Source organism: Sciurus vulgaris (assembly GCF_902686455.1).
Source record: "Sciurus vulgaris genome assembly, chromosome: 17".
Taxonomy (NCBI): Eukaryota; Metazoa; Chordata; class Mammalia; order Rodentia; family Sciuridae; genus Sciurus; species Sciurus vulgaris.
The window spans coordinates 54,295,443-54,322,856 of NC_136478.1; the positions used below are offsets into that span (position 1 = coordinate 54,295,443).

Consider the following 27,414-nt stretch of genomic DNA (forward strand, 5'->3'; position numbering starts at 1 on the left):
GAACAGAAGGGCAAGACCTAGCTAGATGCTGTTTACAAGATTGAAATATTACAAAATATTTTCTCTGACCATAGAGGAAATCAATAACGTGAAGTTATCTCAAAAAACCCACAAGTATTTGAAAAGTAAATAACCCAGAGGTCAAAGAAGAAATCAAGAGACAAAGTAGAAAATACATAAAAATGCATGAAAGGAAAGTGTATTGAAATAGGTGGCTTGAGGCAAAGTCCTGTTCAGAGGGCAATTTCTAGTTAAAAATACATTAGAAAAAAAGAGAAGGCTGTCAGGGAGACATCGGTCAAAGGACAGACAGTTTTAGCTCGACAGGAGCTCCATATCCAGCAGGGTGACTGTGCTTAATGACCTGTTGTGCACCTGCAGGTTACGAAGAGAAGAGTTCACAGGTGTTCTCACCACACACAAAAGAAACCAGGAGGCCAGGCCATGGGTGGTAATTAGTTTGATTTAGCCATCCCACAAGGTATACATATGTTAAGACATAATAATAGATGTGATTTTTATTTGTAAAAAAGAGAGAGACACCAGATACAGTGGTGCACGCCTGTAATCCCAGAAACTCAGGAGGCTGAGGAGGAAGGATTGCAAGTTCAAGGCCATCTTGGGCAACTTAGCAAGACCATGTCTCAAAATTCAGAAAAGAGCTGGGGATGCGGCTCAGTGGTAGAGTGCCCCTCGGTTCCATCCACAGTCCTGGGGGGAAAAAAGAACTAAACAGATATATCATAGAGAAATAAAAGCTTTCAGCCGAGAAAAACCTGTACGTGAATGTTCATAGCAGAATTATTTACAGTAGCTAAAAAGTGGAAACAAAATTCAAGTTATAACAACTTATAAACATATAAGATGTGATATTCAGCTCTGCTTAGGTTTGGATATGAGGAGTTCCCCCCAAAATGCAGGAATATTCAGAGGTTAAATGATTAGATTATGACCATCTATCTTAGCTTGACTGGACTGACTGGGCAGGTGAGGCATGGCAGGAGGCAGTGGATCACTGGAGGTCCACCCTGAAAGGGAGCATCTTCCTGGTGTCCCTTCCCCTTCTTTTTCTCTCAGCTTCCTGACGGTGCCATGAGCTGAGCATCTTTCCTCCCCTGGGCCCTTCCCCCGTGATACGCTGCCTTACCTTGGACCCAGAGCAAAGGTGTGGGTCATCTATGGATGGAGATCTCTGAAACCGCAAGACCAAAATAAACTTTTCCTCCTCGAAGTTGTTCTTGTCAGGTGTTTTGATCACAATGATGCAAAAACTGACCAAAACAAAAACTGGAGTTAGGAGTGGGATCGTTGTTGTGAATGAACCTGACCATGTGGTTCAGAAGCCTTTGCTGGTGATTTGTGGGAGGAATTTTTAAAAGTTTAGAGATGCAAACTGGATAAGCTTTCAAGTGGTTGTAAGACGAGCTTAATGGACAGTTCTGGTGGACCTCAGAATCCAGAATAGGAACATGGACTGTGCTCATGAAGTTTCAGAGGGAAATGAGGACTTTTGGGAATTGGACTCAAGGCCACTCAGGTTATATTCTGGCAAAGAACTTAACTGTATTTTGCTCATGTCCTGAGACTTTGTGTCAGGCTGAATTTAAAGGTGATGGACTTATTAATCTGATGGAGAAAATTTCTTTTTTTTTTTTTTCCTCCAATTTTTTTTAGTTGTTGATGGACCTTTATTTTGTTTATTTATTTATATGTGGTACTGAGAATTGAACCCAGTGCCTCACACCTGCTAGGCAAGCGCTCCACCCCTGAGCCACAACCCCAGCCCTCTTTTTTAAAAAATGTCATTGAAATTTATTTTTTGTTTTGTTTTGTTTTGGGTTGTTTTGTGGTGCTGGGTGCTGGCAAGCACTCTACCACTGAACCACATCCCCAGCCCTAGGTGGAGAAAATTTCAGGGTAGTACAGCATTCAGTCAGTAGCATGAATATTGCTGGCAGTTTTTAGCAAGATTCACTTACAGAATTGGGAGCAGAAAACAGAGCTAAAGGATATTAAAATCTTACAGTTTGGTCAGAAAAGTGTATGTAAAGCTGGGGCCAGGGAAGGTGTGCTTGTTGAAGAGACTATAGTTCCTACAGTGATGCTAAGTACTTTGCACAGAGACAATAAGAAAGATGCCTTGTGGGTATCTCTGGAATTTACAAGACCCACCCCCCCGTGTAGTTTGGCTCCAGGGTATAGAAGAGAAAATTCCTTTGAGAAGAGGTCATGAGGGTGCCCTGCTTGCACAGAGAAGCCAAGGAAGTTGTTTTACCATGCTGAGCCACACAGGTACTCAGGGGCCACTGCAGCTGTGATTCCAGGAGTCCAGGTAATGTGCAGTCTGGTAGCAGATCTTGGCACCATCCACATAGTGCTGGTTCTGCAGGAATACATGATGTTACAGGTCATGGTGGCATCCCCTGAGACTTCTAAAGATCTGGGAAGTCAGGAAAAGTGTAGCATGGTCAGCATTCCTGCAGGCCACCCCTGAGAGGGTCATGGGTAAAGCTTGCAGGTGAAGCTAAAGCTGGAATAGATATCCCAAGTATTATGAGACACCAGTAATGTGGACTGTTTGCTGAGAAAAGCTATTTGCTGGGGAGCTCCTGGCTCAGGGAGAGCCCATGGGGGCTGCAAGCTCGGCCAAAGGGCTGCTCAAACCTTTTGGAGATGACATCTCATAGCCAAGTGTCCTTGCTGTGTGTGGAGGCAGGAAATCTGTTTGCTCAGTTGGGTTTCAGCCTCATCCTGGTCCCATCCATTCTATGCCCCTGTTCCTTCTGTTTGGAATGGGAACATTTACCCTGTGTCACTGTCTATTGTATATATGTAACTTGTTTTTGATTTTTACAGGGGCTCCCAGCCAAGGGTTTGTCTCAGCTCTTACATGACACTTTGAACTTGGACAGGACATTTGGGCAATGCTGGAACTGTTAAGACTGTGGGACTCTTGAAGACGGACTAGTTGCATTTTTCATTGTGAGATGGACATGGACTTCTGGGGACTAGGGACAGAATGTTATGGTCTATAAATGAGGTGTATCATGTTAATGCAGGGATTCAGAGGCCAAGTGACTAGATTAGGAGAGCTGTAACCTTATTAGTCCATTGCGGTTTGAATGAACTGGGTTGTAACTTTAGGCATGTGGGGTGTGGCTAGAAGAGGTGGCCTCTGGGAATGGGTTCTGGAAGGGCGGCTCCTTCCTACCTCTGCTTCCTGACCCTGCCATGAGCTAAGCAGTTTTCCTCTGCCAGACTTTTCCCCAGGAGTTGCTGCCTCACCTCGGGCCCAGAGCAATGGACTTGGCTCTCTGTGGACTGAGACCTCTGAAACCACAAGCCCCCAATAAACTTTTCCTTCTCTGAGTTGTTCTTGTTGGGTGTTTTGGTCACAGTGATGCAAAAGCTAACTGAAATGAGCTAAGAAAAGGAATGAAATACTGATAAACACTACAACACAGATCAACCTTGAAAACATCACGCTAAGGAAAACAACCAGTCACAAAAGACTATGGATTGTTTGTTTCCCTAAGTAGAAAGAAAACAGGTAAATTAATAGAGACAGAACTATTGGTGGATGATTAGGGCTAGAAGATGACCTCGGAGATTGGAAATTGACTGCAAATAAGTATGAGGTTTCTTTGAATTTTTTTTTAATTTGTTGTGGTGAAATATACATAAAAGATACCATTTTAACTATTTTTAAGTGTATAGTTCAGTGACATTAAGAATTTGAACAGGGCTGGCAATGCAGCCCGGAGGACCAAAGAGGGGGCAGGGCCTCCAAGGCAGAGGGAGGCAGGGAGGCTCAGAGAGAGGAGTGGGGACCTGAGAGACAGGAGGCTTCCAAACAAGGGATCAGGTGTCAAGAGAGAAGACGGACTTCATGGGGGTGGCACCTCGGGAGCCACGTGGGCCTCCGAGGGTGGACTGGGGCCCACCAGACATTCGGGCTCTTGGGTGGAGGGTGGAATATGCAGAAGACCCCAGGGGTTCGGGCTCAGTGATGGCAGGCGGGACCCCCACATCCTCTCCCTTCCGCAGATGCAGGTGCCCTGTTTGGCTCTGGGGTGCTGGTTAAGGGTCTTACAGGGGCTGGTGGGTGGGCACTGCCCACACCCTGGCCCCTTCACCCACCATGCAGACAGGCCCTTCCAACCAGCCAGAGGCTTTGACAGGTGGTCTGAAGCAGGTGTTCCCATGGAAAATGATGGGCCTGGGTCCACATCTCATCAGAAAGGCCCTGGGCCCCCGAGGAGGTACAGATCAGCAGTTCACCCTCTTTTATTGTTAAGCCACGTTGTCCTGAGTGGCTGAGCTGCATTTTATCTACCCAGGGGCAGCTGATGGCCATTCAGGTTGCTGCCACTTTGGGCACCACTGGGCATGTACTGGGCCCGGCACGCAGTGAGGCTCAGTAGACAGGGGCAGCCGGTCTCAGTCCATCTGAGGGTTGGGACTGAGGTTTGAATCCCAGCCTCTGCTTGATACTGTGTCCCCAGCAGACCCTAACCTTCTGAGCCTGCTTCCTCCCAGGAAAAGCCTCTGCTCCCAAGGCCAGGGGACAGTGCCATGACACATGTGGCACTTGGGACCCACTCGATGAGTGCCTGGTATACAACAGGAAGCTGGCAACCAGAGCAGCAGAGAAGAGCTGAGGCAGGAGTCGAATGCACCTCCGAGTCCACGTGATTTCTAGTGCTTTCCATGGGTCAAGAGCGGTGCTAAATGTCTTACACACAGGACCTCCGCTCCAGCCCTCTCTGTGCATGGAGGGTAGCTGCTCTAGGGGTCTGGGGGATAAAAGTGGAGTCCTGGCTCTCCTTGGGTGGGCGACTGGCTGCATTTCTTCCAAGTCTGCAAGTTTGTTGAGAGGGCCCCGAGGGAATCCACGTGAGCACGGTACTTGGCATGTGTTCCCTGAAGGCCGCTGTTAGGACCTCTAACACCGTCTTACAGAAGGAAGAACTTGGGGCGAGGGCAAGAAAATGTTTGCAAACTAGAAAACACAGAGGACTCTCTTCATCCCAGCCCCAAAGTAGAGACAACCTAAAGGTCTAAACACAGACACAAATAGACAGGGACCATCCCTACTGTGGAATACATTCAGCAATAAAAAGAAACGAAACATTAGCAGACGCAGGGATGATCACCTGACGCCGGCTGCTGAGGAGGCTGAGGCAGAGGTCCTGCGTCCCAGGCCAGCCTGGGCAACTGAGCCAGACCCTGTCTCAAAATTTTAAAGTAAAGAGAGTGGGGGATGTAGCTCAGTGGTAAGTTCAGTCCCCAGTAGCAAGGGGTAAAGAAGAGGCAGAAACGACACTTAGAAACACTTGCTGACAGAGGAGTATGCAGAGTAACGGAGGAATGGAAGCCAGGCAGTGGCGCCCGAGCCTCTAATCTCAGCTCCTCCGGAGGCTGAGGCAGGAGGATCTCACGTTCCAGGCCGGCCTGGGCAACTCAGTGAGACTCTGTCTCAAAGCAAAATGTTAGAAAGGACTGGCGATGTCTCTCAGTGGCACAGCCCTTGCCTAGCATTCACAAGGCTCTGGGTTCAATAGCCCATACACCCCCGCAAAAGTGTCCCTTTGAGGGATGAAGTGAGGCGGGTAGATCATCTGGATGTCTCACCTCAGCCTGGGAAAAGACAGGTTAAACGAGTCCCAGGGAGAGACAGGAACCAGCAGCCAGAGACAGGCAGCTTCCTGCCCACAGCTACACAGCCAGGAGGCTCCAAGAGTCTAAGGCTCCACCCCCCAGAGTTCAAACATGCGTGAGGTTCCAACCCCAGCCCCAGCGCTGACCCCTGGCTGCCTCCTCTTTCTGACTTCTCAGGGAAGAAAAAAATAAAACAACTCAGGCCAGGAAGCATCCATCATGTGCTGTCCATCTTGGGACGGAGAGTCAGGGGTCAGCAGGGAGGTGACCTCAAGGTCTCTGTAGGGACCAGGATCCGGTGGGGCTGGGGGTAAGAGGCTGGAAATTTTCCCACCCTGACATTTTCCTGCATCAACCCAGGAGGGCGCCCTGGATGCCGCTGGCCCTACCCCCAACCTCCTTCCTCTCTTGACGTGGTTTCCCGACTGAGGATGGATGGGTGGGGAGGTCATGCCAAGGAGGAACCACCAGGACCAGAAAAGAAGGATGGGTTCTTTTGAATTGATGGGATAATGGTCCCTGCTCAGAGTGGTCAAGGGCCTGCCTCAGAGCCACACAGCCCAGGGACTTGCAGTAAACCGGTGGCTGGCAGTTGCTGGCCCTGGGCAGCCTCCCACAGCCTCCACTGCCCTGCTTGAGAGTTGGACCCCAGCCTGGCCTTGGGCGGGTGAGCAGCCTTGGCCCTGGGCCCTGCCCCGGGTCCTTCCTCCCCCACAGTCAGGACTCAGCCCTTCCTAGTGTTAAATAGAAACCTCTTTATTCTAAGTATCGAACATTCCTTAATATGTTGGACTTGGGCCAGACCTTGAGGTGAGGGGAAGAGGGGGCTGGGATATTTTTGTAGAGCCTTCCAGAACGCCACCCACCACGCTGGGCTGCGGGGGAGGGGCGTGCTGCCGACTGGCTCCTTGGCCTTGGGAAGGTCTTTGCTCCCTCTGGCCTCTGCTGCCCCTCTCTAGGGAGCGTTTGGGGCTGGCCAAGAGGATCTCAAAGGCTCTTTCCATCCCAGGGCTCCGGCTCCCAGGCAGGGGGTCTTGGGCAGTGGCACGGGAGGAGGATGGAGTCTCAGCAGCAAAGTCGGGAGCCCCGAGGACTGCGGCTGGGAGAGCCTCAGCGCTGGGCCCGGGGCCTCGATGGAGACAGAGGCCGAGGCCGCAGGGGAAGACAGGCCAAGCTGGGCCTGGCCAGCCGGGACAGGGGGAGGCGCCCCACAAAGAGGGGAAGGCTGAGGCAGAAAGAAGGGCGGGGCACAGGGATGTCAGAGAAGAAGGCGCGGTCCCGAGGGGGCGACAGGGCTCCACCCTCGGAGAGCTCCAGGTCCCGGGCCACAGCCAGGATCTCCTGGCGCGTGGCGGTGTTGTGCAGTCCGCGGACATCGAGGAGGGCCGCCACATGCTTCCGCCTGGGGGTAAAGAAAAGGACAGGTGCGTGGGGGTCCTGGCTCTGGACGCACATCCAGCCCAGCTGCAGATCCCACCTGAGCGCACCCAACACAGAATCTGTCGCCCCTTTGCCCCCTTCTCTTGAATCCTCTCCTCCCCTAGTCTCTCCAGACCACCATTCGGAAATCCTCCCCTTCTGGTCAGCTTCAGAACACTCCTCTCCAAACCCAGCACCGGGGACTTCCTGTTCGCCCCAATTCTCAGTTCCTGGTTACAATTAACCTTCCATCCTCATCCCCCAATTTAGCTCAGCTATCCTGATTTTCCATCCAGGTATCTTCACGACTGCTGGACTCTACAGTTGACCCTGAGCTTCACCTTCACCCTCTGACCAAATGGCTCCTATATATCCAGGGCCAGGTCTAGAAGCTTCATTCCAAACTCCACTCAACAGCTCTCCTTTGGAATCTCATTCTGGAACCTTCATTTCCAAATTTGGCCCACATTTGGAATAATCATCCACCCCTGGCCCCCACCACCCACCCGCCACCAAAACTCCACTCCAGGACTAGAGGAGTCCTCACTCCAAAGGGAAACTTCAGGTTCAAAATCAGCTCTATTCTGTGACATTCTTCCTTAAATCCAACCCACTGTGCCTTCCCCTCCACACCCCCTCAACACCCAATCGCTGGCCCAAAATGCACCTCCAGAGCCACTACATAGTTCAACTCAAGACGCCGAGCCCAACATTCATTTCAAGAACTTTCATTTCATGCAACTCTCTGGGGTTTTCACGGCCACCTCTGACCCACCTCGGTGTCTTCATCTTCCCACATCCTGGGTGTTCAATTTTTGCAGCTCCAAAACCCGGTTCGAGAACCTTCCAGCCCAATCAAGCTCCAAAACATGGCTTTGCAACTGGTCCTCCCAGCCCAGCCTGTGAACTCACTCTCGCATTTAGCTTCAGATTCCAGTCCTGATCCACTACCCAAGATTCAAGTTCAGAAACTCCAAACCTGCAGAATTGCTGGGACCCCTGGAGGCTCTGGGACTTTCTAAGGATGCGACCCCCCATCCTGGAGTTAGAACCAACCACCTAGAATCGGTTGGAGTCCTCGCCCTCAACCCCAACCCCTCAACCTGGAATCCAAACCTGCTTCTGCCGCACTCTGGTGTCTGGGGGGCTCCTCCCTCTGAGTGGAGAAGGTCCAGCGGCGGGAGCACTGCATGCCCAGGTGCTGCCTGGGTTCAAGTCCCTTCCCGCTTGCTAAGTGTGACATTTGGGAAGCTGGAATTTCTGCATGTAGCAGATGAGTTACTTGCATATACTTTCTAAACTACCTTTAATTCTGCCTCTTACACAGTGGGCATGTAAGACGCTTATTTAGGACTGACATACGGAGGGACTCCATAAGCAAGTCACTGCCGACGATAATGATGCCGACGAATTCCCCCAAGAATCCTAAGGAAACGGCACTATTATCTCTAGGGAGCAGATGAGGAAACTGAGGCTCAGAGAAGGTCACACAGAGAGGAAATGGCCCACTAGGATTTGGATGGCGCCTGCGCCCAAGTGCGTGTGCGCCCGCGTGCCCGTGCGTGTCCCCGAGTCCCCCGCGGCTCCCCTGCCGGGCCGGCCCTTCCTGCCGCCAGGCGGCCCCGCGCCCCCCTGCCCTGGGCTTCCTGTGACCGCCTGTTTGTTTGCGAGTCCTGGTGGCGGTGGCGGCAGCGGCGGCGGCGGCAGGAGGAGGGAAATCGTATTAATAATGCCTTGGTTCCAGCAGGAAACGGCCGTCAGACACGCTCGCCGCCTCCCTCCCTCGCCCAGGAGGCAGGAAACGCAGGGACGGATGCCAAGGCCCGCCAGACCCGGCAGGCGGCGGCGGGGCGGCAGGGCCAGGCGGGCAGGGGCCTCTCACCTGATGTCCGGGTAGTCGCGCACCAGCACCCCCACCTCCACCTGGATGCTGGGCGTGTCTTCCAGCTGCAGGACTTCAGCCAGATGCGGCACCACGGCGTCCAGCCACGAGGCCTGGGACTCCTGCGGGGTGGGGGTGGGGGGCGCAGGGCTCACATCTCGGTCCAGTGGCCCCTCCCAAAGCCACCCTCCCAAGACCGAGCCTTCCGCTGCTCTGGCTTCTCCTGGCCTTAGTTTTTCCCATCTGAAAAAAGGGTCAGAAGACCGACTGGCCGCAGGGTATCTGGAGCCTTCAGATATTTGAAGGAAAATCCATAATATAATCTATACCCAGTTTTGCAGATAATCGGAGCTGTACCACATGACTCAAAACCTATTCCAAGTTTGCAAACTGTTACCATTTGGGGAAAACTGAATGAAGGGTCCAGGGAGGTCTGTGCATGCTTTCTTACAACTGCATGTGATCCCGCTATTATCTCAAAAAAGTTTCAAAAAAAAAAAAAAAATCCAAGGACTCCGGGCTAGAAACCAGAACAGTAATTGACGTGGACCCTTCCAGTCCTGCTGATTACAACTGGGTGCTTTACAATTCTTAGATTAGGAGAGGTTAGGATTCTGAGATTCTGTCGCTCATAACAGTTAACGTTTATGGGTGTCAGTTCTGCCAGGGACTGCCCTAAGCACTTAACAGGAATTAACTGATCTAACCCTGCAACAATGGATGGGGACGATTATTCCTATTTTGCAGCGGAGACCAGCGCCCAGAGGCGAGTCCTCGCAGCCGGAAAGCCGGAGGTTCCGCGCCAAGGACACCGATCCGAGTGCTGCGATCGCGGTTCACTCAGAGTGATTTTTGAATCCAGGTCGACCCTAGTTTCTGGGGGGGCTCGTCCCCACTCACCAGCCGCCTGAACAGCCGCTGCAACTGCGCCGCGTCCTCCCGGAGCCTCCCGGCCATGCGGCTGCGGGTCCGCGCGGAGCGGCAGTGCAGGCGCCCGCGGAGCAGCGGCCGCACGTACTCCACCAGCGCCCGCCGGTGCAGCTCTGCCACCAGCGCCTGCGGGAGGCGGGAAGGAGGTGTGAGGGCGTGAGTCCCGCGCGACCGCCTCGCACCCGGCCAGGCGGCGGGGACCCCCTTCCCCCATCCCCACCGCCGGCTCCAGCTCCGGGCGCCCAACCGTCCCGTGCCCACGGGCGCCCAGTCCCGGTACTCAGTCCTCCTTCAGTCCTCATGACCCCCACCGGGGAAGCCTGTCCTGCCTGATGATGCCCTCCCAGGTCCCCCGTCAGCCCCCACCGCCCGCCAAGGGGCCCCATCCCAGCATTTCCTCGTCCCCCCGAGAGCCCCGTTCGGTCTGCACCCGGACCTACACACCAGCTCCCGGGAGCCTCCCCTCAACCCCAAGCAGGTGCCACCTCTCCGCCCTGCGGACAGGGGGACCCCCAGCACCAGCTCCTCCCCGACCCCCAGGCAGACACACCTGGTAGGGCTCATCCTGCATCCTGCGCAGTGCCAGGGCCTGAGCACCCAGCGTGCCCACGATGCCATCCAGGGCCTCCGGGCTGCTCAGCCACTTCCGGCGCATCAGCTTGTCGAAGTATGGCTGGGTAGGACAGAGTTCAGGGAAGTCATGGCTCTCCTCCCCCTCCCTCTTTTTTCAGGAATACATCTCCAAACCCTGCTGGGAGCTGAACCAAGGATGTGTGGTGCGCGAGGGCACATCAGGAGGAGGAGACCGCTCCTGCCCTGCCCTCCCCGGGTCACAGTCCAAAGAGGAGACAGAGTGGTCCTCAGACAATAACAGCCCAAGCCGGCAGGGCCACGACTGGGGGACCCTAGGAAGCCTAGAGTCCTTGGCTTGTTGACCCAGCATGTGAGTCAAGGAGGGCTTCCTGGAGGAGAAGTTCAGGCCCTGGCTGGGAGTGTGGGAGGGAATTGTTCATTCAGAGGGAACAGCCCATCAGAGCACCAGGATAAAGGTCCCTGTGGCTGGCCAGACCACCGGCACAGTCAACAAGACCACAGGGACCCTGGTTCAAAATCACCAAGGACATCAAGACAACCACAGCAGACCTTTAAGGAAGCTTGGACCTTTCTAAGTGGGTGTTGGGGACTGTGTGACCCTGGGGCTCACACTGGTGGCTTTGTCCCGACACATGGCTGGGGATTGGAGAGAAGAGGCTGGTCAGATGGCAGGGCTGGAGCACACAGGGCAGTGCCAGCTTTCATGTCAGCAAGCACTAGGAAGCCATGCAGGTTCTGAGCAGGGGAGGGGAGAGGGCTGGGTTGGTGCTTTACCCAGATTAATGGAAGGAGGCAAGACTGGGTAGAGGCAGAAATTAGGGGGGAGGCTGAAAGGGAGCACTGAGGGGAAGAGGGAGGGAAGAAGGGACAGGAGGATCCGGGTGGCAGAATTCATAGGCTGCATTAGTGACCGTGTGTGGGGAGGAGAGGGAGGTGTCTGGAGGGCCTGGGAGGTGGTGGCAGTGGGTCTGTGCCTGAGATGGATGCTGGAGGTTTGGGGGACACAGGGAACGTGAGGTGTTGACATGCGGGTTGGTGTCCGTGGGTATCTGAAGCGGGTCCCCACACCACACCCAGTTTTCTTGGCCTCCAAAAATGGGGCCCACAGGGAAATACAGGGCATGAGGTCACCGGAACAGCCCAGGCCCCTGGCAGCCTTCCCAGGCTCCGCCTGCCAGAAGTGCACAACTCCGAGGTGGGAGCGCACACGCTCATGCATGGACACGGTCCCTCACACCAGCACCATCGCACATTCCCGCTTCCGTCCCTCTGTCGCTGTCTCTTCCCGCTGTCTCTCTGTCTCTGTCCCAGCCATCTCTCCGATCGCCCTCCTTCCCCTTCTAGACCCTGGCTCCCTTGGCCTCGTCCTCACTCTGGCTTATGACTGATGGACTTGAGTCTGTCACCCAGCCAGCCACCTGCTGTCCTCATTTTTTTCCTGCTCCGTAAAGCAGGAGGGTGGTGGCAATTTAAGCAGCAGGTGCCACCCACCCGCATCGGCACCGGGTCTGTGGTTGCCGGGATGCCTGTCCCTGACAGTGCTGAGGAACTATCACTCCATGTGTTAGGTACACAATGACATTGCCAGCCAGGCACAGTGGCACACATCTGTATTCCCAGCGGCTCAGGAGGCTGAGGCAAGAGGATCGTAAGTTCAAGGCCAGCCTCAGCAACTTAGTGAGGCCCTAAGCAACTCAGAGAGAACCTGTCTCTAAATACAATATTAAAAAGGGCTGGGGATGTGACTCAGCGGGTAAGCGCCCCTGGGTTCAATCCCTGGTACCCCCCATGACATTGTTGGTCATATTTGTTTAAAAAGGATCTCTTATCTCTTGGAGATCCAGCCTAAAGTATGGATGGATGCGATGACGGAATGCAAGGGGGTTTAAAGAATTCAGTGGGGGATGTGGCTCAGTGGAAAGGGGCTTGCTAGTCAGGTGCAAGAATAATCAGTTAATCAATAAGTTGACTCAGCAGTGGAGGGGAACCGAACAAAACAGGAGTGGCCAAGAGTTGACAGTTGCCGCAGCGAGGCCGTGAGTCCACGAGGGGCCATCCTGTCCCTCTGTCTCCTTTTGGCTCTGCATGTAGGTTTGAAATTTTCCACAGGAAGTCACTTTAGAAAACTTCCCACCGATCCATGCCCTTCAGGTGCCAATGTTCCAGTGCAAGAAAGTGGATTTTTTTAAAAAGGTCTGGGGTGGAGCTCAGTGGCCGAGCACCTGCTCAGCCTGTGCCAGGCCCTGGGTTCCATCCCCAGCACAGAAAAAAATACATAAATAAATAAAAGCAAAGGACATAGCATGGCGGGTGGTGGTCAGTGCTTTGGAAATCAGCGGGGGGAGTCTCAGGACTTCTGTCTTTTTTAGGAAATGGGGTTGTCAGAATGTTGTCCAGAGCTCCCTAGCTCAGGTGATCCTCCTGCCGCAGCTTCCTGAGTCGCTGGTACTACAGGAGCATGCCAGCATGCCTAACTCACAGGAGCTTCTGTTTTATGTGGGGTGGTCAGGGAAGGTCTCATCGAGAAGGTGACAGTTGGGTCAAAACTTGAAGGAGGTGAAAGAGGGAGCCATGGAGATAAAAGAGGGAGAGCATTCTAGCAGAGGGAGTGACAAGCACAAAGGTCCAGAGGCAGGAATATGCCTACTGTGGGCAGCAAGGGGCTGCAGGGCTGGAGTGGAGGAAGTGAGGAGGTCTGAGAGGCGGCGGGGGCCCTGGGTCCATGGAGAGGGGTCTGGTGTTTGCTCTGAGTGACTTGGGAGCCATGGGAAACTCCTGGCCAAGGACTGCAGTACATGTAGTGAGGACCACCTCATCACATGTCCTCATCTGGCTCTGGTATTTACTTCACGTACCTCATACCTGGGGACCTAGCCCCTTGGGGTGGACACAGGAGCCCAGAGGTGGACACACGGGACTCCAGGGTCCAGGAGAGCTGGGCGTGGATTTGGGGGACCTCCGTGTGGAGGGCTCCACCCCAGCCCCCCTCCTGCTGGTGGCTGTCCTTCCCTGGCCACATCCTCCCACCTCTTCCTTCCTGCGCCCCTTCTGCCCCCCCAAACAGCCCAGGCATGGCCACCACCCCACCTCGGCCTGCTTCCCGAACACTGAGTCATGGCTAAAGGGAACGGCAGGAGGGGGGCTTCCCTGTGCCGGCCCGGCCCCTGCCCACTCACCTGCAGCTCCTGGAACAGCATGTCAGCCAGAACGCGGTGGCAGAGCCTGGTCACGCGGTCCAGAGAGCTGGCAGAGGCTTCCCGGGCCGGCTCACTTTCAGGGGGCCCTACCCTGGCCAGGCGCTCGGCCAGAGCCCTGCGGAGACGGGGGAAGCCAGAAGTCAAGGAGCCCCAACATCTCAGCCCTAGTACCTGGACCAGCCCCCTGAGGGGCCCTGTTCTGAGGTGCATGAGTGACAGGTCGAATGAGGGACTCAAGAGTGGGGGCTCTGGGGGGAGGTCTAGGGACTGAGAAATGTCAGGGGGCGCTGGGGTTGGGGCGTGTGGGAGGCTGTGATGTGCTTAGGGAATGGGGGTGCTGAAGGACTAGGGATGTTGGGCTGGGGTGTCAGGAGGCTGGGAGATGCCGGGGGTCTAGGGTATATGGGGGAACAAAAGAGGTCTCTCCGGGTCTCTGTTTCTCTCGGTGCTTTCTAGATGACAGCGAGGAGGCCTCCACTCAGTTGCTCTAAACTCTAGTCTAGTTTAGTGGCTCTAAACTTAGTCTGCGATTCCAAATTGCCCCTCTCATTTCTGTCCCTGCAGCAGCGTGTCCCCTGGGCCCTCTCTGCAGATCTCCTTCTGGGAATGCACCTGCCCAGAGGCCCGCACGTATAGGGGCTGACACATGAGCAGGGTTCTTCCCTGGAGTGGTGGACATCAGTGTCCAGCCCTCGGGATGATGAAATCAGCAATGGTATGGTCAGGCGCAGAATGTGGTTCAGATATCAAAAAGGAACATGGCGATCTTTTTTTCTTTTGCAGTCCAAGGGATGGAACCCACGGCCTCCAGCATGCTAGGCCAGCGTCCTACCCTGGACCCCTTGAAGCCCTGGAACATGGGGACACTTGAGAGCATCAATGGAAAGATCTCCAAGCTGTTAGGCAGGAAGGGCGGGAGCGTGGACAGTATCCCACTATCTGTATAGTCAGCCCACAGGCTCCAACCACAGATTCAGCCAGCCTCGGAGGGAAAAGGCTTGGAGAAGAAACACACCCCTAGTCAAACCTGTAGACCTTTTGTTCTTCCCTAAACAATACAGCGTGGCAGCTATTGACACAGCAGTCACCGTTGTGTTTGTGATCCAGACGAGGTCAAGGATAAGGGAGGGTATTTGAAGGTTCTATGCAAACGCTACTTTTTTGTTGTTATTTTTGGTTGGGCTTACCCAGGGGCACCGGGCCATGTCCTCAGCCCTTTCTAAAAAATTTTTTTTTCTTTGAGACAGGGCCTCGCTGAGTTGTAAGGCTGGCTTTGAATTGCAATCCTCCTGCCTCAGCCTCCCGCGCTGGGATCACAGGTGTGTGCCACTGTGTCGAGCCAACACCACACATTTTATATATGGGACTTGAGTGTCCATGGATTTGTTATCCAACTGGTTGGCGGGGGGACCTGAAACCATGGATATGGACGAAAGACTTCACGAAGGTGGAGGAGGAGGAAGCGCAAAAGGAAGAAGAAGGAGAAGAGGAGGAATAGGAAGAGGAGGACAAGAGGATGAAAGGGGGAGAAGGAGGCGGACAGCTCAGGGTCGGCTCCTGGTAGACCACTCGCCTAGCATGCACAAGGCCCTAATAATACCCAGTACCACAAAAACAGAAGGAGGAGGAGGAGGGAGGGGAGGGAGAGAAGGAGAATAATACTTATGTGTATAGTTAAATGGATTCACTTGTATTTGTATAAATATGTGTGCATATACATATATACACTTACTCATACCTGTGACTGGTAAATATCTAAAATACTCCTGCAAAATACACACACACAAATACTGGTTGTCCCCGAACGGGGAGGAGGGTATGGTGGGAAGACTTGTTGCCACTCGTTCTTTGTATCTTTTCATGTGCACCTTACCATGCTACCGTCTTTAAAAAGTGCAATTTAAGGGCTGGAGATGCAGCTCAGTGGCAGAGATGTGCCTAACAGGTGCGAAGCCCTGGGTTCAATGCCTAGCCAATAAATAAATTAATTTTATTAAATGCAATTTAAAATGAGTTAGTAGTTGGGCATGGTGGAGCATGCCAGTAATCCCAGCAATTTGGGAGGCTAATGCAGGAGGATTGAAAGTCCCAGGCCAGCCTCAGCAACTTAGCGAAACTGTCTCGAAATAAAGACTAAAAAGGGCTGAGGATGTGGCACAGAGCACCTGCTGAGTATGTGTGAGGACCTGGGTTCCATCCCCAGTACCAGGGAGGGGGCCGGAAGGAAGTTAACTTTTTTAAAAAGCGAAATAAAAAGAAAAATAAATAAATATACATGTGCAGTTCTTAGAGTCTTTGAGTCTGGTTTCTAGGTATCTGTAATTTGAACACTTCAGTGTTCTGATTACTCTATAATTCCAATCTGTGATGCTGTGTTTTTTTCTAGAACGCCCAGATTTTATGTTTCTCAGGACCTAAGTATGTGTCACCCTGGGTCAGCCTTGTGATTCACACCCAGGAACTGGACACTCCAAATCAGCTGTCACCCAGAACAGGCCCTCTCCCAGAGACACTGCAGGTGCTCTCACCTCAGGGGGGGCCCACAGTTGACCAGGGAGATGGTCCTGCTGATGTAGGTGTCAGATGGCAGCTCCCGAATTCCAGGGTTCTCATGGAATCTCTCCACGCGCTGTTGGAAACTGGCAGGGGGAGAAGGGGCCGTTGGTGTGACAGATGGTGCCCACTGTGGGGTCAGGGCCTCTGGCAGAGCACTCAGCCTTCCAGGCTATGCTCCTGATCCCTCCTGGGCCCCTCTGCCCATCCTTACTGGATATCCGCCGGTCCACCTCTGTCAAATCCCAGGTCCAGGTGCCCACCCGCCCCGCCCCTCCGCCTTCAGCCCCGCCCCTCCGCCTCCGGCCCCGCCCCCGCCTCCGGCCCCGCCCTTCCACCTCCAGCCCCTTACCTCTGCAGGAACTCTGCTAGCCCCCCAAGGCAGCAGTGTGCCATCCGTTCCCCAAATTCCTGGCTGATGCGGGGCGCTCGCTCGGTGTGCTCTTCCAGCAGCTGCGTGGGCCAGCGGGGAGAGAGGGTGAGGTGGAGGCAGGCACAGCTCAACACATGCCCCTCCTCCCGCCTCCTACCTCACACACATCCTGGGCCAGGCTGCTGGACCAGTCCTCCACGTCTGCCCAGTGCTCTTCATCTTCCTGCAGCACACGAAGAAGGGCTGCCCGCGTCTGAGCCTGGGGAAGGAACACAAGAGGCAGCGACCGCCTGTGGGTCTTTCCATGTCTTTCTCTCTCTGGGATCGCCTACCCCTGTGGTCCCCAGCAGTTCTGGGTACCACCCACCTACCAGCCCTAAGCTCAAGGTGATGCTGGGGAGAGAGGCTGAATCAGAAAACGTGTCCAAGCCTTTCCATTCCTGCCATTCCTGACTAAGTCTGTGGTTTAAGCTTTCTCCCTCTCATAACCGAGCGATCTACACTTTCACCATGAGATGGTGGTAAACTCTGCTCCCAGGTTCTGCTGATTAGTTCAAGACTCTCAGGTTCTGAGATTCAAGAATCCAATGGATTGTTTTCAATTCAATAAACTAGACATGTGTGACTCTAGACTTTAGGCTCTGGGGTTACAAGGATCAGATTTCTGTGGCTGGGGCAGGACTGGCATTCACACAGGAAACCCCACTGTGGCCAGGCCAGACCAGGTCTGGTGACTGGGGCCATTCTGTCATTCACCATGCATTATCAACCCTGTTACAGTAAAAAGATGCTTTGGTACTTTACAGCCTGTTTGCATTCCTGAGCTGATGTTCTCTGACAGCTTTCTCCTGCTCTAAGATTTGAAGGGTGCAAAATTATGGAACGTGTTCAGAGAGTCTCTTCCTCAGGGGATGGAACATGGAACAGAAATGACCAGTGTGGGCTTACATGTCTGTGGCCTTTGGAAAGAACCCAGAAGTTCACGGATGGAAAGGGGGAGATGAAAATAGTGACTGGAGGAGGGTAGACCCCCCTAACTCACTTCTATCCTTCCTCTCTGCAGCACAACTCCCAGCCCCAAATCACCAATGCCAAATCCCAGGTACCTTGACATCTGTGACGCATTCATCCTCCAAACCCCGAAGGGTGCCAGGGGAGAGAAGGGGCCCCAGCTCCCCGTTCTCCAGGGCGACCATGTCCACCAGCCCTAGGACCTCCCTGGGATGGGGGAGGTAAGAGACAGGGAAATCTTTGAGAGGAGGGGCAGGGCAAAGGGACTCACCTCATGGCCTCCCACTCAGTGTGTCTGGGACCCTGGACCACTCCCTTCCTCTCTCAGGGCCACCTTTGCTCATCCCTCAAAGGAAATCTTTGGAATTGTTGCTCCCTGGCTCCATGTCTCTGAGTCAGCTCCCTGATGGATGGTGTCCGGGCAAAACTTACAGGGGTCAAGTCCAGGCTTGCTGATCTGACAAGCAAGGCCCCTCCCATGATCCACTTTGTCAGACAGAGGTTCCTTTCTGCCTCTGCTTCTAGGTCCTGCTTCTCCCTCCTCCCGGTCCCCCAGTCCAGCCCCCGTACTCCTTCTACTTCCCTGTGCACCTGGGCCCAGCGATATCACCCCCACTCCTGCCTGCTGCACACTTGACTTCTGCTCATGGCAGATGCATAATCAAGACACCATCCCCCACCAGCAGGACTTAGCCATGTCTCACTGCTCCAGGAAGCTCTCCAGACCCCCTCCCCTGCCTCCACCTCTCACAGATGGCCTGGGAGCATCACTGAGGTGTGGGAGAAATGGGAAGTACAGGGTCAGTGCTGGGACCACGGCCCTCTCGCTCTTCTGATGACAACTTCCCAACCCCCTCACCCTCCACTGGAGTGGACATGGGGGCAAATGGCAACTGATCAAAACATTCCATCCCCCACCACGGAAGGGTGTGCCCAGCATGCAGAGGCTCAGTGATTATAAGATGCTAGGGTTGGGAGGGTCAACTGTGTCCAGATCTCAGGCACCAAGAGGGGGTGAGGCTAAGGTGTGGGATTTGAAGGCTCCCGAGATGCTAAGAAAGAGCCATTACTCCCGCAGTTCTAAGCTAGGAAGAGTCAACAGCCCTAAGATAGAAAAAGCAGCTAGAATTCTAAGGGCCAAAAGTACTGAAGTTGAAGGTCAGTGCAGCAAAGGTTCTAGCCCAGGAAACTGTTCACGTGCTAAAATTCTAGGACCGGGAGTCTGAACAGCTACCATTCTAGCTATGTAACTGTCCTGGATTAGAAGTGTCCACAGTGCTCGGCTAGCAGGACAGCAATGGTCAAGAGTGTGAGATTTTAGGATGGAAAGAACCAATGGTGTGACCAGGTTCTAGGTCTGGAAGGGTGATGAGTGCCAAGATTTAAGGACCAGTGTCAATGTTACTGAGATTCAAGAAGCTGTCCTGGGTCTAGAAGGATCCATGGTGCTAAGGTGAGAGGTGACAGCGAGACTCTAGGACTGTGCTGAGGACTGGAGAGACAGTGGTGCTATGGTGTCTGGGTTCTAGGACTGAAGGGGCTGGTGTCCCAAGGTCCCCAGGATCTGAAGAGGCCAGGGTGGGGCTGGGGGCCTGCACAACATTAGAGCGGCTGTCCCCGCTCACCTGGGATACACCTGATTGTGCCAGTGCAGCAGCGCGTAGCGGTCTGCCAGCGGCAGCCTCCGGCGGGCGGAGGTCCCCAACCACTCTGCCAGCGCGCCGTGGTAGCCGCGCAGGTAGACGCCGAAAGCGCCCAAGCCGGCGGGGTAGGCGGGTGCCAGGCGGCCGCGCACCACGGCCATGTCCTCCAGCAGCCGCGCCCGCAGCGCCTCCAGCTGCCCGGCCAGGCCCCCAGGCGCCCCGGGCGCCGCCGCCTCCAGGCGCTCTCGCGCCGCGCGGGCCACCGCCTCCGCCCAGCGGGCGCGCAGCTTGCGGGCCGCCCCGGGTCCCCGGCGCCCGTCGGCCGCCTCCTCCTGCACCAGCACTTGGCCCAGCTGCGCCACTGCGCCCGCGCCAGCGCCGGCGCCCGGCCCGGGTCCCGCCAGCGTCTCGCGCACCAGCGCCCAGAGCTCGCGCTGCAGGGCCTCGTACAGCAGCGCCACGTCCCGCGCCCGGCGGCCCCCGCTCGCGCCCTCCGCCACCGGCGGCCCCGGGGCGCCGCCCCCCGACGACGCCAGCTCCTCCGCCTCCAGCTCCAAGATGTGCTCGTCGGCTCGCGCCAGCTCGCGCTGCTGGATCAGGCTCAGGATCTCCAGCACTGCGGGGGAGAGGGAGGTCAGGGCGCCCTCCCACCGCCCGCCCGAGGACAGGGCTAGGGGAGGACGCAGGGATGGGTCCCGCGAAGAGGCAGGCGAGGGGCAAGGTGGGGGAGGAAAGGGAAGGGAAGTGGAGGGCGGGTAGGGGAAAGTGGGGACCAGGCGTAGAAGAGGAAGTTAGAAGGTGGCGAGGAGATTGGGGTCTGAGCTGGGGGCGGGGCAGGGATGGAGGGACGAGGTGGGGTGGGGTGGGGGGACAAGGGACAGGGCACGGAGGAGCGGGCAGGAGCTTTGGAGGTGGGAGAGGAACCTGCACATGGGGTGGGGGGTGTGAGATGAAGAAGAGGGGGGAGGGGAGGAGGAGGAGGCGGAGGAGTCGGGGCTGGAGAAGGAGGGGAGGGGTAGCGGGCAGAGGGCAGGGGATCCAGGAGGGCTTCAGGCAGAGGGAAGCCAGGGGTTAGGGGAGGAAATGTGTGTCAGGTCTGGAGGGAAGGATGGGAGCTAGGAGCCAGAGGAAATGGAGAAGGTCACAGAAGGTGGAGGCCTGAGGACAGAGATCCAAGCCAGGTGAGGGGTGCAAGGTGGAGACCACCAGTGGCTGGTGGCAGAGTGCAGACTCTGAGAGGGAAGGAGGACCTGGAGACCAGAGATGGGGTCTTCGGGGATGGGCCTGGTTGTCAGCGTGAGCTGGCACTTTGGAAAGGTCAGACTCGCCCAGGAAAGGGGAGTCATGGGGTTGGGAGGCCTCCAGCAAGGCAGAGGGAGGGTCCCTGCGGCCCAGAGTTACCCTCCCCCCTCCCCCTCCACTTCCTCCCTGGCAGAGAAACTATTTCCTGGCCAGGGCTATTTCTGCCCATCCGTTCCAGAAGGCAGGGGCTCCAGTCACCCCTTCCTCACCTCCCTGCAGTGCCCTCCCAGTCCCCAGGGAAAAAGGGCCGAAATAGCCTCTGGCCAGGATTCGGAGGGCACCAGAGGACAGAAGGTGCTCCTGGAGGCCCCCAGCCAACAGCAGCATGGGCCTGGGGGGAGGACTGGCACAGGGGCAGGGGCTGAATCAAGGTGGGGCTTGAACAGTGTGGGGTTAGGACGAGGGAGCTGGGCCTTGGGACCGGGTTAGGGATCTGCAGAGGGGAACAGGAGAGGAATTGGGAATGGCATGGAGCGAGCTTGGGGTCTGGCTGGGCTGGGAGGTGCAGTGAGGAGGGAGACCCCCGCATCTGAAGATGCTGCGGGGACACGAGTTGAGATTGGGGACGGGACTGAGTGGAAGGTGGAGGACGAGGATGGGGGTTTGGGACTGGGACTGTGTGGGTGCAGAGGGGACTGAGGAGGTCGGGGTTCCGGTTGAAATCGGGGGCTGGGGGAGGACTGAGTGAGCAGGGGCAGGAGTCGGGCAGTGCGGAGCGGGGCCCAGGGCTGGGGGTCAGGACCGAGGTCAGCGGGGGAAGCGGAAGCTGAACATGGGGACGAGACTGGGGTGATATGGAGTGGGGAACTGGGACATGGAACAGGGTGGGCCCCTTAGGGGCTGCCACGTGTCGGGCGGAGAGAAGGAGTTCAGGTTGATGTTTGGAGAGGGGGAGCCGAGGCTGTGTTTCGAAACAGAGAGCCACCTGGGGCTGCTGAGAGTACGGGGGAACAGAAAAGCACCCAGGCGGACCCGGAAGATGAGACGAGATGGCATTAGGGATTAAGTGGTGCCCTTCCCCACCCCATAAAAGATGGGAAGTCTGGAACCCCAGCACTCGGAACGTGGCCTTCACTGGAAATCGGGTCTTTCCAGAGGCTATAGGGTCCTAGCCCTTAGTCCAATATGTCTCTATAAAAGGGGGAAATTTAGACACAAAGACAGACATGTGCACAGAGGAGAGTCATGGGGGAAAGGTCACGCAAAGGCGAAGATCAGCCTGATGCATCCCCACGCCCAGGAAGGCCAGAGATTGCCAGCAAACCCTCGGGAGGCCAGGAGAGGCTGGGAGGGATCACCCTCCAATTTGCGAGGATGCTCTGTCTCCAGACAGTACTTTTCTGTGGTTGGAAGCCACCCGGTTGGTGGTACCCTGGGAAACTCATCCTGGTGGTGCTTGGATTTGGGTGGGTCTCATTAGTGGTGATGGCAGAGTTTGGGCAGGGTGAAGAGGACGTGAGTTGACATAGATGGAGTTGAAGATGTAGGCTGGGGACGGAGTTAGGACTGGGGTCCAGAGTGGGATGGGACAGGAGATGGGACTGGAGGTGAAGGAGGAGGTTGAGGCGGGGGATGGGAATGAGATGGAATCTGGGCCTCGGGGAGGGCCACATGGAAATGGCCTTAGGTTGAGAGGCGAAGAGGAAACAGGGTGGAATTGGGGATAGGGAGGGCATGGGACCTCGGTTGAGTTCAAGAACACGGGGGTCGGGCTGGAGTTTCACTTGGTGAGGGATGTGCGGGTGAGGCTGGGCAGGAGGACTTCCCACTCACCTGACAACGGCTCCTTCATCTTTGGGGGCTCTGGGGCCTTGGGTGGGGGCTCAGGAGCAGCTTCCCCTGCTGGGACCACCCTCTCGGCCAGGGATGCTCGCCGAGGCTTGGGCCCGCGCCCCAGGCGCAGGAAAGCCAGTCTCCGCGCGGCCTCCCCGGTCGCCTCCTCATCACCGTGGGCCCGTGTCCCCTGCAGCCGGGCCAGGAGGCCAAAGTCTGCTGAGCTCCTTCGTAGCCCAGGGCCCAGCACACGGCCCAGGAAAGAGCGGGGCGGCCCATCACCGGGACTGCCTGCCCGACGGCCTGGGGCCCAGCCCAGTCGGAAGGGGGACAGGCCTGCCAGCTTCTCCAGGGTGGCACGGCGGTGACAAGATGTTCCATTGGGCAGGGTCCCCAGCTCCCCAGCTTCTTCTTCCAGCCCTGGAATTTCCTCAAAGGGGTTCCTCGAGGACCTCAAGGGCAGGGTCCCTGCCCGGGGCACCTTAGAGTCTGCCACTCCTAGACTCTTCAGGATGGGCATTTTGACAGGTGGGCACCTGGGAAAAATAATGACCACAGATAGTTGGTGACAGTGCACCCCTGTGCCAAGCCCACCCTCCCAAGGGGAAGGGTGCAGGCCCTGATCTGAGCTCTCATCCCCCACTTTGCAGATGAGGAAATTGAGACTCAGAAGGGCAAAGGCACTTTCTAAGGTCCCTCAGGGGTTCAGGAACCAGGCTGCAGGTGCGGCCAGCCCCATCTGATTCCAGAGTCCAAGTTCTTCCCGGGATCCCTGCTGTGGATGTGTGTCCCTGGAATGCTCATGATCTTAACTGGCCCTCTCGCTCCATGAAGAAGCTGCCGAGAAGAGACAGCTTTCCCCCCGAGTCGGTGAAGCCAGCCAATGGAGCCCCTGCCATCTGTCTCCCCAGACACCTAGGTGGCACAGCTGGGCATCCCTTTGCCACCTCCCCCGTTCACCTGGTGCCCTGTTGCCTCTATTCCCCTCCTCCCTCCAGCAAGCGCTCTCTAGGAAAGGCCGGAATCCTCATAGACAGAAGAGATTTGCGTTTGGCAGGGGCTGGGAGTGCCTGCTGCCGATGGGTTAGGGTTTCCTGCAGGACATGGACATGGCCAGACTGCAGAGGTGGCCCGTGTGCTAAAAATGCCACTGAAGCGCACGCTTTAATTGGGTGAATTTGGTTTTGTATATTTTAACAAAATTAAAACAACAAAAACCCTTACTAGACCAATGGACCCATACTGTGCAGGTGTTGGGGACATGGAGGTGACTCGGCAGACCCAGTCCCTGTCCTTGCAGGGCTCCCAGCTTCCTGAATCCTGCCTGTTCTATTAGCAGGTCTCCCTCTCCAGTCTTGGGTACCTTACGTCGGTCTCTCTCCCTTCCACGGCCCTACCCGCAGCTCTGCCCTGGCCTCCTCCCCAGCCTCTGGCCTCTAGTCTTGAAATCTCCTAGACTTTGATGCAGCACAATCCCCCCACCCCCCACCGCTCCTGCCGTTTCCATGGCTCTCAGTGCCCTAAGACAAAACTCAGGCCCCTCATCAAGGCGGCCTGGTCCCACCAGGGCTGTCCCACCTCCTCCTCCTCCTCCTCCTCCTCTGGGGCTCAGCGTCTGCCTGTCTTCTACAGGGAAGCACGTCCTTCAAGCTTCTGGACTCCGTTTCAACAGCCCCCCGCCCAGGGTCTAGCACCCTCCCTGACCCTGAGGCTGGTCAGGATCCCCCTCAGGGCTTCTGGAACCCCTGGGCTCCAGCCCTGCCCACTCTAGGTCATGTTTGTCTGGGGACAGACCTGTGTCCCACATTGGCCTGGGCGCCCTGGGAGGGCAGGGATCTGGCTGTCTCAGTCGCTATGCGTTCCCAGCTCCAGGAACTGAGCAGGCACTTGGGGAATGGGTGCTGGCCAGAAGTAGAGGAAGGAAGGAGGCAGACAGCTCATTCCTCGGGTGGGAGGAAGAGTGGCAGGTCCTTCTGGAAGAGGTCAGTAGGGAGCAGGCCATGGGGACTTGGGAAGACATGGAAGAGCACTCTACAATGATGAAATAGGGCTGGGCTGCAGCTCAGTGGCAGTGCGCTTGCCCAGCATGTAGGAGGCCCTGGGCCCATTCCCAGCACCGCTAATGAAAGAGCTAACTAAGTAAATAAATGACAAAATAGTCTGACCATTCAGAAAAGTATAGAAAACAAACCTGATGGGCTGGGGATATAGCTCAGTTGGTAGAGTGCCTGCCTTGCAAGCACAAGGCCCTGGGTTCAATCCCCAGCACCGCAAAAATAAATAAATAAATAAAAATAAATAAATAAATAAAAGAAAACAAACCTGATAAACACCCCTGTGCCTGGGATCCTAGCTCCATCTAATGCAAACATTTGTTCTATTTGCTCCAGGGTTTTAAAAAATCTAGCATTGCCCCAAGTACGATGGCACACACCTGTAATCCCAGCGCCTCGGGAGGCTGAGGCAGGAGGATCACAAGTCCAAAGCCAGCCTCAGCAACTTACCAAGGCTCTAAGCAACTTAGTAAGACCTTGTCTCAAAATGAAACATAAAACTTAACCTGTGTGACTCAGAGGTTAAGTGCCCCTGGGTTTCATTCCTGATACCAAAAAGAAAGAAAGAAAGAGAGAATCCAGCCTTGCAAATGCGGTGTATGTTGAGGGTGGGGGGGTGACAAATGCACCGCCACTCCCTGACCCTTTCCTGGGTCCCCCTCCTCCTAGTCGTCTCCCAAGGAAACAGGAAGGCGGTCCCTCCATCAGGTGGATTTGGATCTCCTGCCCCATGCATGCATAAATAATGTCTTGTCCTCCACAGTTTCAGTCGCTTTGAATTACACTCTTGCATCTTGCAACTTGATGGAGTGTTTTCATTGTTTTATCTTGTGTTTTGAGATAGGGTCTCACAGTTTTGACTGGATTGCCTCAAAGTCCCAGGCTCAAGCCATCCTCTGGTCTAAGCCTCCCAAGTAGCTGTGACCAGTCGTGGGTCACCCCGCCCAGCTGATTTTTTTTCTTTTGCTCATACTACGGACTTGTGAGATCTACCCATGCCCATCCATATGGCTATGGTTTGTTTAAGGTCTGCATGATATTCCACTGTGTCACTATGACAAAATGGAGTTAAATAAAGCATCTGACGTTCCCTGGTTCTCCTATCACTGGGCCTATAGTTTTTTTGTTTGTTTGTTTGTTTGTACTGGGGATTGAACCCAGGGACTTTACCACTGAGCCACATTCCCCAGCCCTTTTTATTATTTTGTTTGTTTTGTTTTGCAACAGGGTCTCATTGCTTAGGGTCTTGCTATGTTGCTGAGGCTCTTTGAACTTTCAATCCTCCTGCCTCAGCCTCCCGAGCCGCTGGGATTACAGGCATGTGCCACTGCATGTGGCCCATAGGGCACAGGGTTCTGTGCAGGTGAGGGACAGGGTCAGCACAGCGGATAAGCGGCCTGGAGCTGGGGTCCTGAGGGGCTGAGCTGGGGGCAAGAGTACCTCTTTCCGTAGCGAGGCACCCCTCCTCCCCCCCATTTCAGTCTCTGGACCTCAGTGAGTGCTTCTTAGCCTCTCCTTTTCTAGAAATACCATTTGACCACCTTTTAGTCTCCATGACCCACCTTGCCTGGAAACCCCATGGCCGTGTGGACTCAATGTCACCCCCGTGCACACACGCCATTGCCACATGCTGACTTACCTTTCATCTTCCACATGCCTCCTCCAGAAAATGTCTCCATCACCCCCAAAGTGGCTCCAACATCCTGCAAACTCTCCACTCGCACCCAGCCTGGCAGGCTAAAGTCAGTGTTGCCCAGCTAGCTTTGATACTCCCAGACCACAGCTCCAGTACCCTCAGACTGTTTCCATACCCCCAAATTACTTCCAACTCCCCCCCAAACATGGCAGCAAGACTTGTCCCCAACTGATCCTGACTTCTTTCCCCTTCCTGGCTGCAACACCCGCCTCTGGAAACTGCCCACATCCTGCCCTCTCTAGTGCCCCGTCTGCCTCCCGGTGCCGGGGCCCCTGACTCACTTCCCAGGCATCTCGCAGGCAAGCCCCCAGCCCCGCAGGAGGTCTGGGCCACCAGAGCTTCCCTCCTCGGGCCCCTCCTCCTCTTCCTCGCTGCCAGCCTTTCCCCAGAGCCCCAAATCTTCGGCGGCAACCCTCACCTCTGCAGATTCCATCACGTTCTAGTCCCCAGCATCTGCGTTGGAGCAGTGTCCTCGCAGGTCACACGTCCCCAAGCCCACCCAGACCACCCCACCCTAATCCTCGCTGCACACACAGGCTCCTCTTCGGCTCCTGCGCGTCCCCAATCCCGGCCTGTCCTGGCTGCCGGCTCCCAGACATCTCGGCCTCCCTGGCCTCAGTCTTCCCATCTGCCCTCAGAGCGCATCTGACCCAGCGTCTCCTCTCTCTCTCCTTCAGCGGGGGTGCAGGCTCTCCAAGGCTTCTGGGGCCCCGAGGCCTCCCCGGTGGGCCTCCTCCTGCCCCCATCTCCTTCTGCTATCTTGCTGGCACCCACCGGTGCCAGGCCACTCTTTGCCCCCAGCCCCTTCTTTGCTCAAGGTACGGGTTTGAGGGGACACAGTCTGGCCCACCTCTGGGCCATGCTTCTTCTCTGAAGGGACCCCAGGGTGTCTCCCTGCCCACTGAACACTCACCTCTGTCCTCGGTGCCTGTCCCTCTGTCCCCACTGCTGTCCTGTCCTCAAGCTACTTGGGCCAGGGCTGCTGAGAGCTTAGATGGGGGGGGGCTTGGAGGAGGACAATTTCCTGTCAGGAAACCCCTCCCTCTCTGGGGCCAGGGGCGGGAAGGACTCATTATCTGTCTGCCCTTTTAGGCAGGCTGCGGTTGGCCTGGGAAGGACAAGGCCCACAGCCTGTCCCCACCCTCACCCCCGGCCCAGGCCGGAATCCACCCGCCCTCTGCCTGTTCTTCACGCCTCCCAAGGTGACAACACCATCCTGGGCACCCCAGGGAGACACCCTGCCCTGGACTGGAGCCCAAAACCTCTCTCCCGCTTGAGCAAAGCCTGAGGCCTTTGATTAAGGAGCCCGTGGGCATTTCCAGAGGA

The 27,414-nt window shown here is 55.8% G+C and overlaps 1 protein-coding gene and 1 long non-coding RNA gene across 3 annotated transcripts; both read right to left on the reverse strand.

Moving 5' to 3' along the window:
* Positions 1–503: 503 nt before the first annotated feature.
* On the reverse strand, positions 504–2,398 carry LOC306648744. The gene is made up of 2 exons (XR_013760475.1): positions 2,276–2,398; positions 504–711 (listed from the first exon to the last, which is right to left on the reverse strand). It is a non-coding gene; the product is annotated as an uncharacterized lncRNA (long non-coding RNA).
* A 1,542-nt stretch (positions 2,399–3,940) lies between these two features.
* EXOC3L2 (exocyst complex component 3 like 2) lies at positions 3,941–27,067 on the reverse strand. Of its 2 annotated transcripts, XR_013760453.1 has the most exons (13): positions 27,002–27,067; positions 22,339–22,874; positions 19,246–19,879; positions 17,716–17,827; positions 16,767–16,868; positions 16,589–16,689; positions 16,212–16,322; positions 13,663–13,798; positions 10,443–10,565; positions 9,863–10,018; positions 8,963–9,084; positions 7,856–8,079; positions 6,942–7,063 (listed from the first exon to the last, which is right to left on the reverse strand). XR_013760453.1 is itself a non-coding variant. In XM_079118900.1 (12 exons), the coding sequence occupies exons 2-12, from the start codon at positions 22,856–22,858 to the stop codon at positions 6,772–6,774; spliced, it is 2,409 nt and encodes an 802-aa protein (XP_078975026.1). In that variant the 5' UTR covers positions 22,859–22,874; positions 27,002–27,067; the 3' UTR covers positions 3,941–6,771. The 2 variants fall into 2 exon arrangements, 1 of the variants encoding a protein (XP_078975026.1); XM_079118900.1 differs by lacking the exon at positions 7,856–8,079 and having other exon boundaries at positions 3,941–7,063.
* Positions 27,068–27,414: the final 347 nt, after the last annotated feature.

What these genes read in the sequence shown, in the direction of transcription:
- EXOC3L2 (XM_079118900.1), bottom strand. Translation starts at nt 22,858, where the DNA reads ATGCCCATCCTGAAGAGTCTAGGAGTGGCAGACTCTAAGGTGCCCCGG. An exon ending in AACTGTGGGCCCCCCCTGAG is followed by an intron (nt 13,799 to 16,211) that starts GTGAGAGCACCT and finishes CCGTCTCCGCAG; the next exon opens with GGCTCTGGCCGAGCGCCTGG. An exon ending in TGCTGTTCCAGGAGCTGCAG is followed by an intron (nt 10,566 to 13,662) that starts GTGAGTGGGCAG and finishes TGTCCTACCCAG; the next exon opens with CCATACTTCGACAAGCTGAT.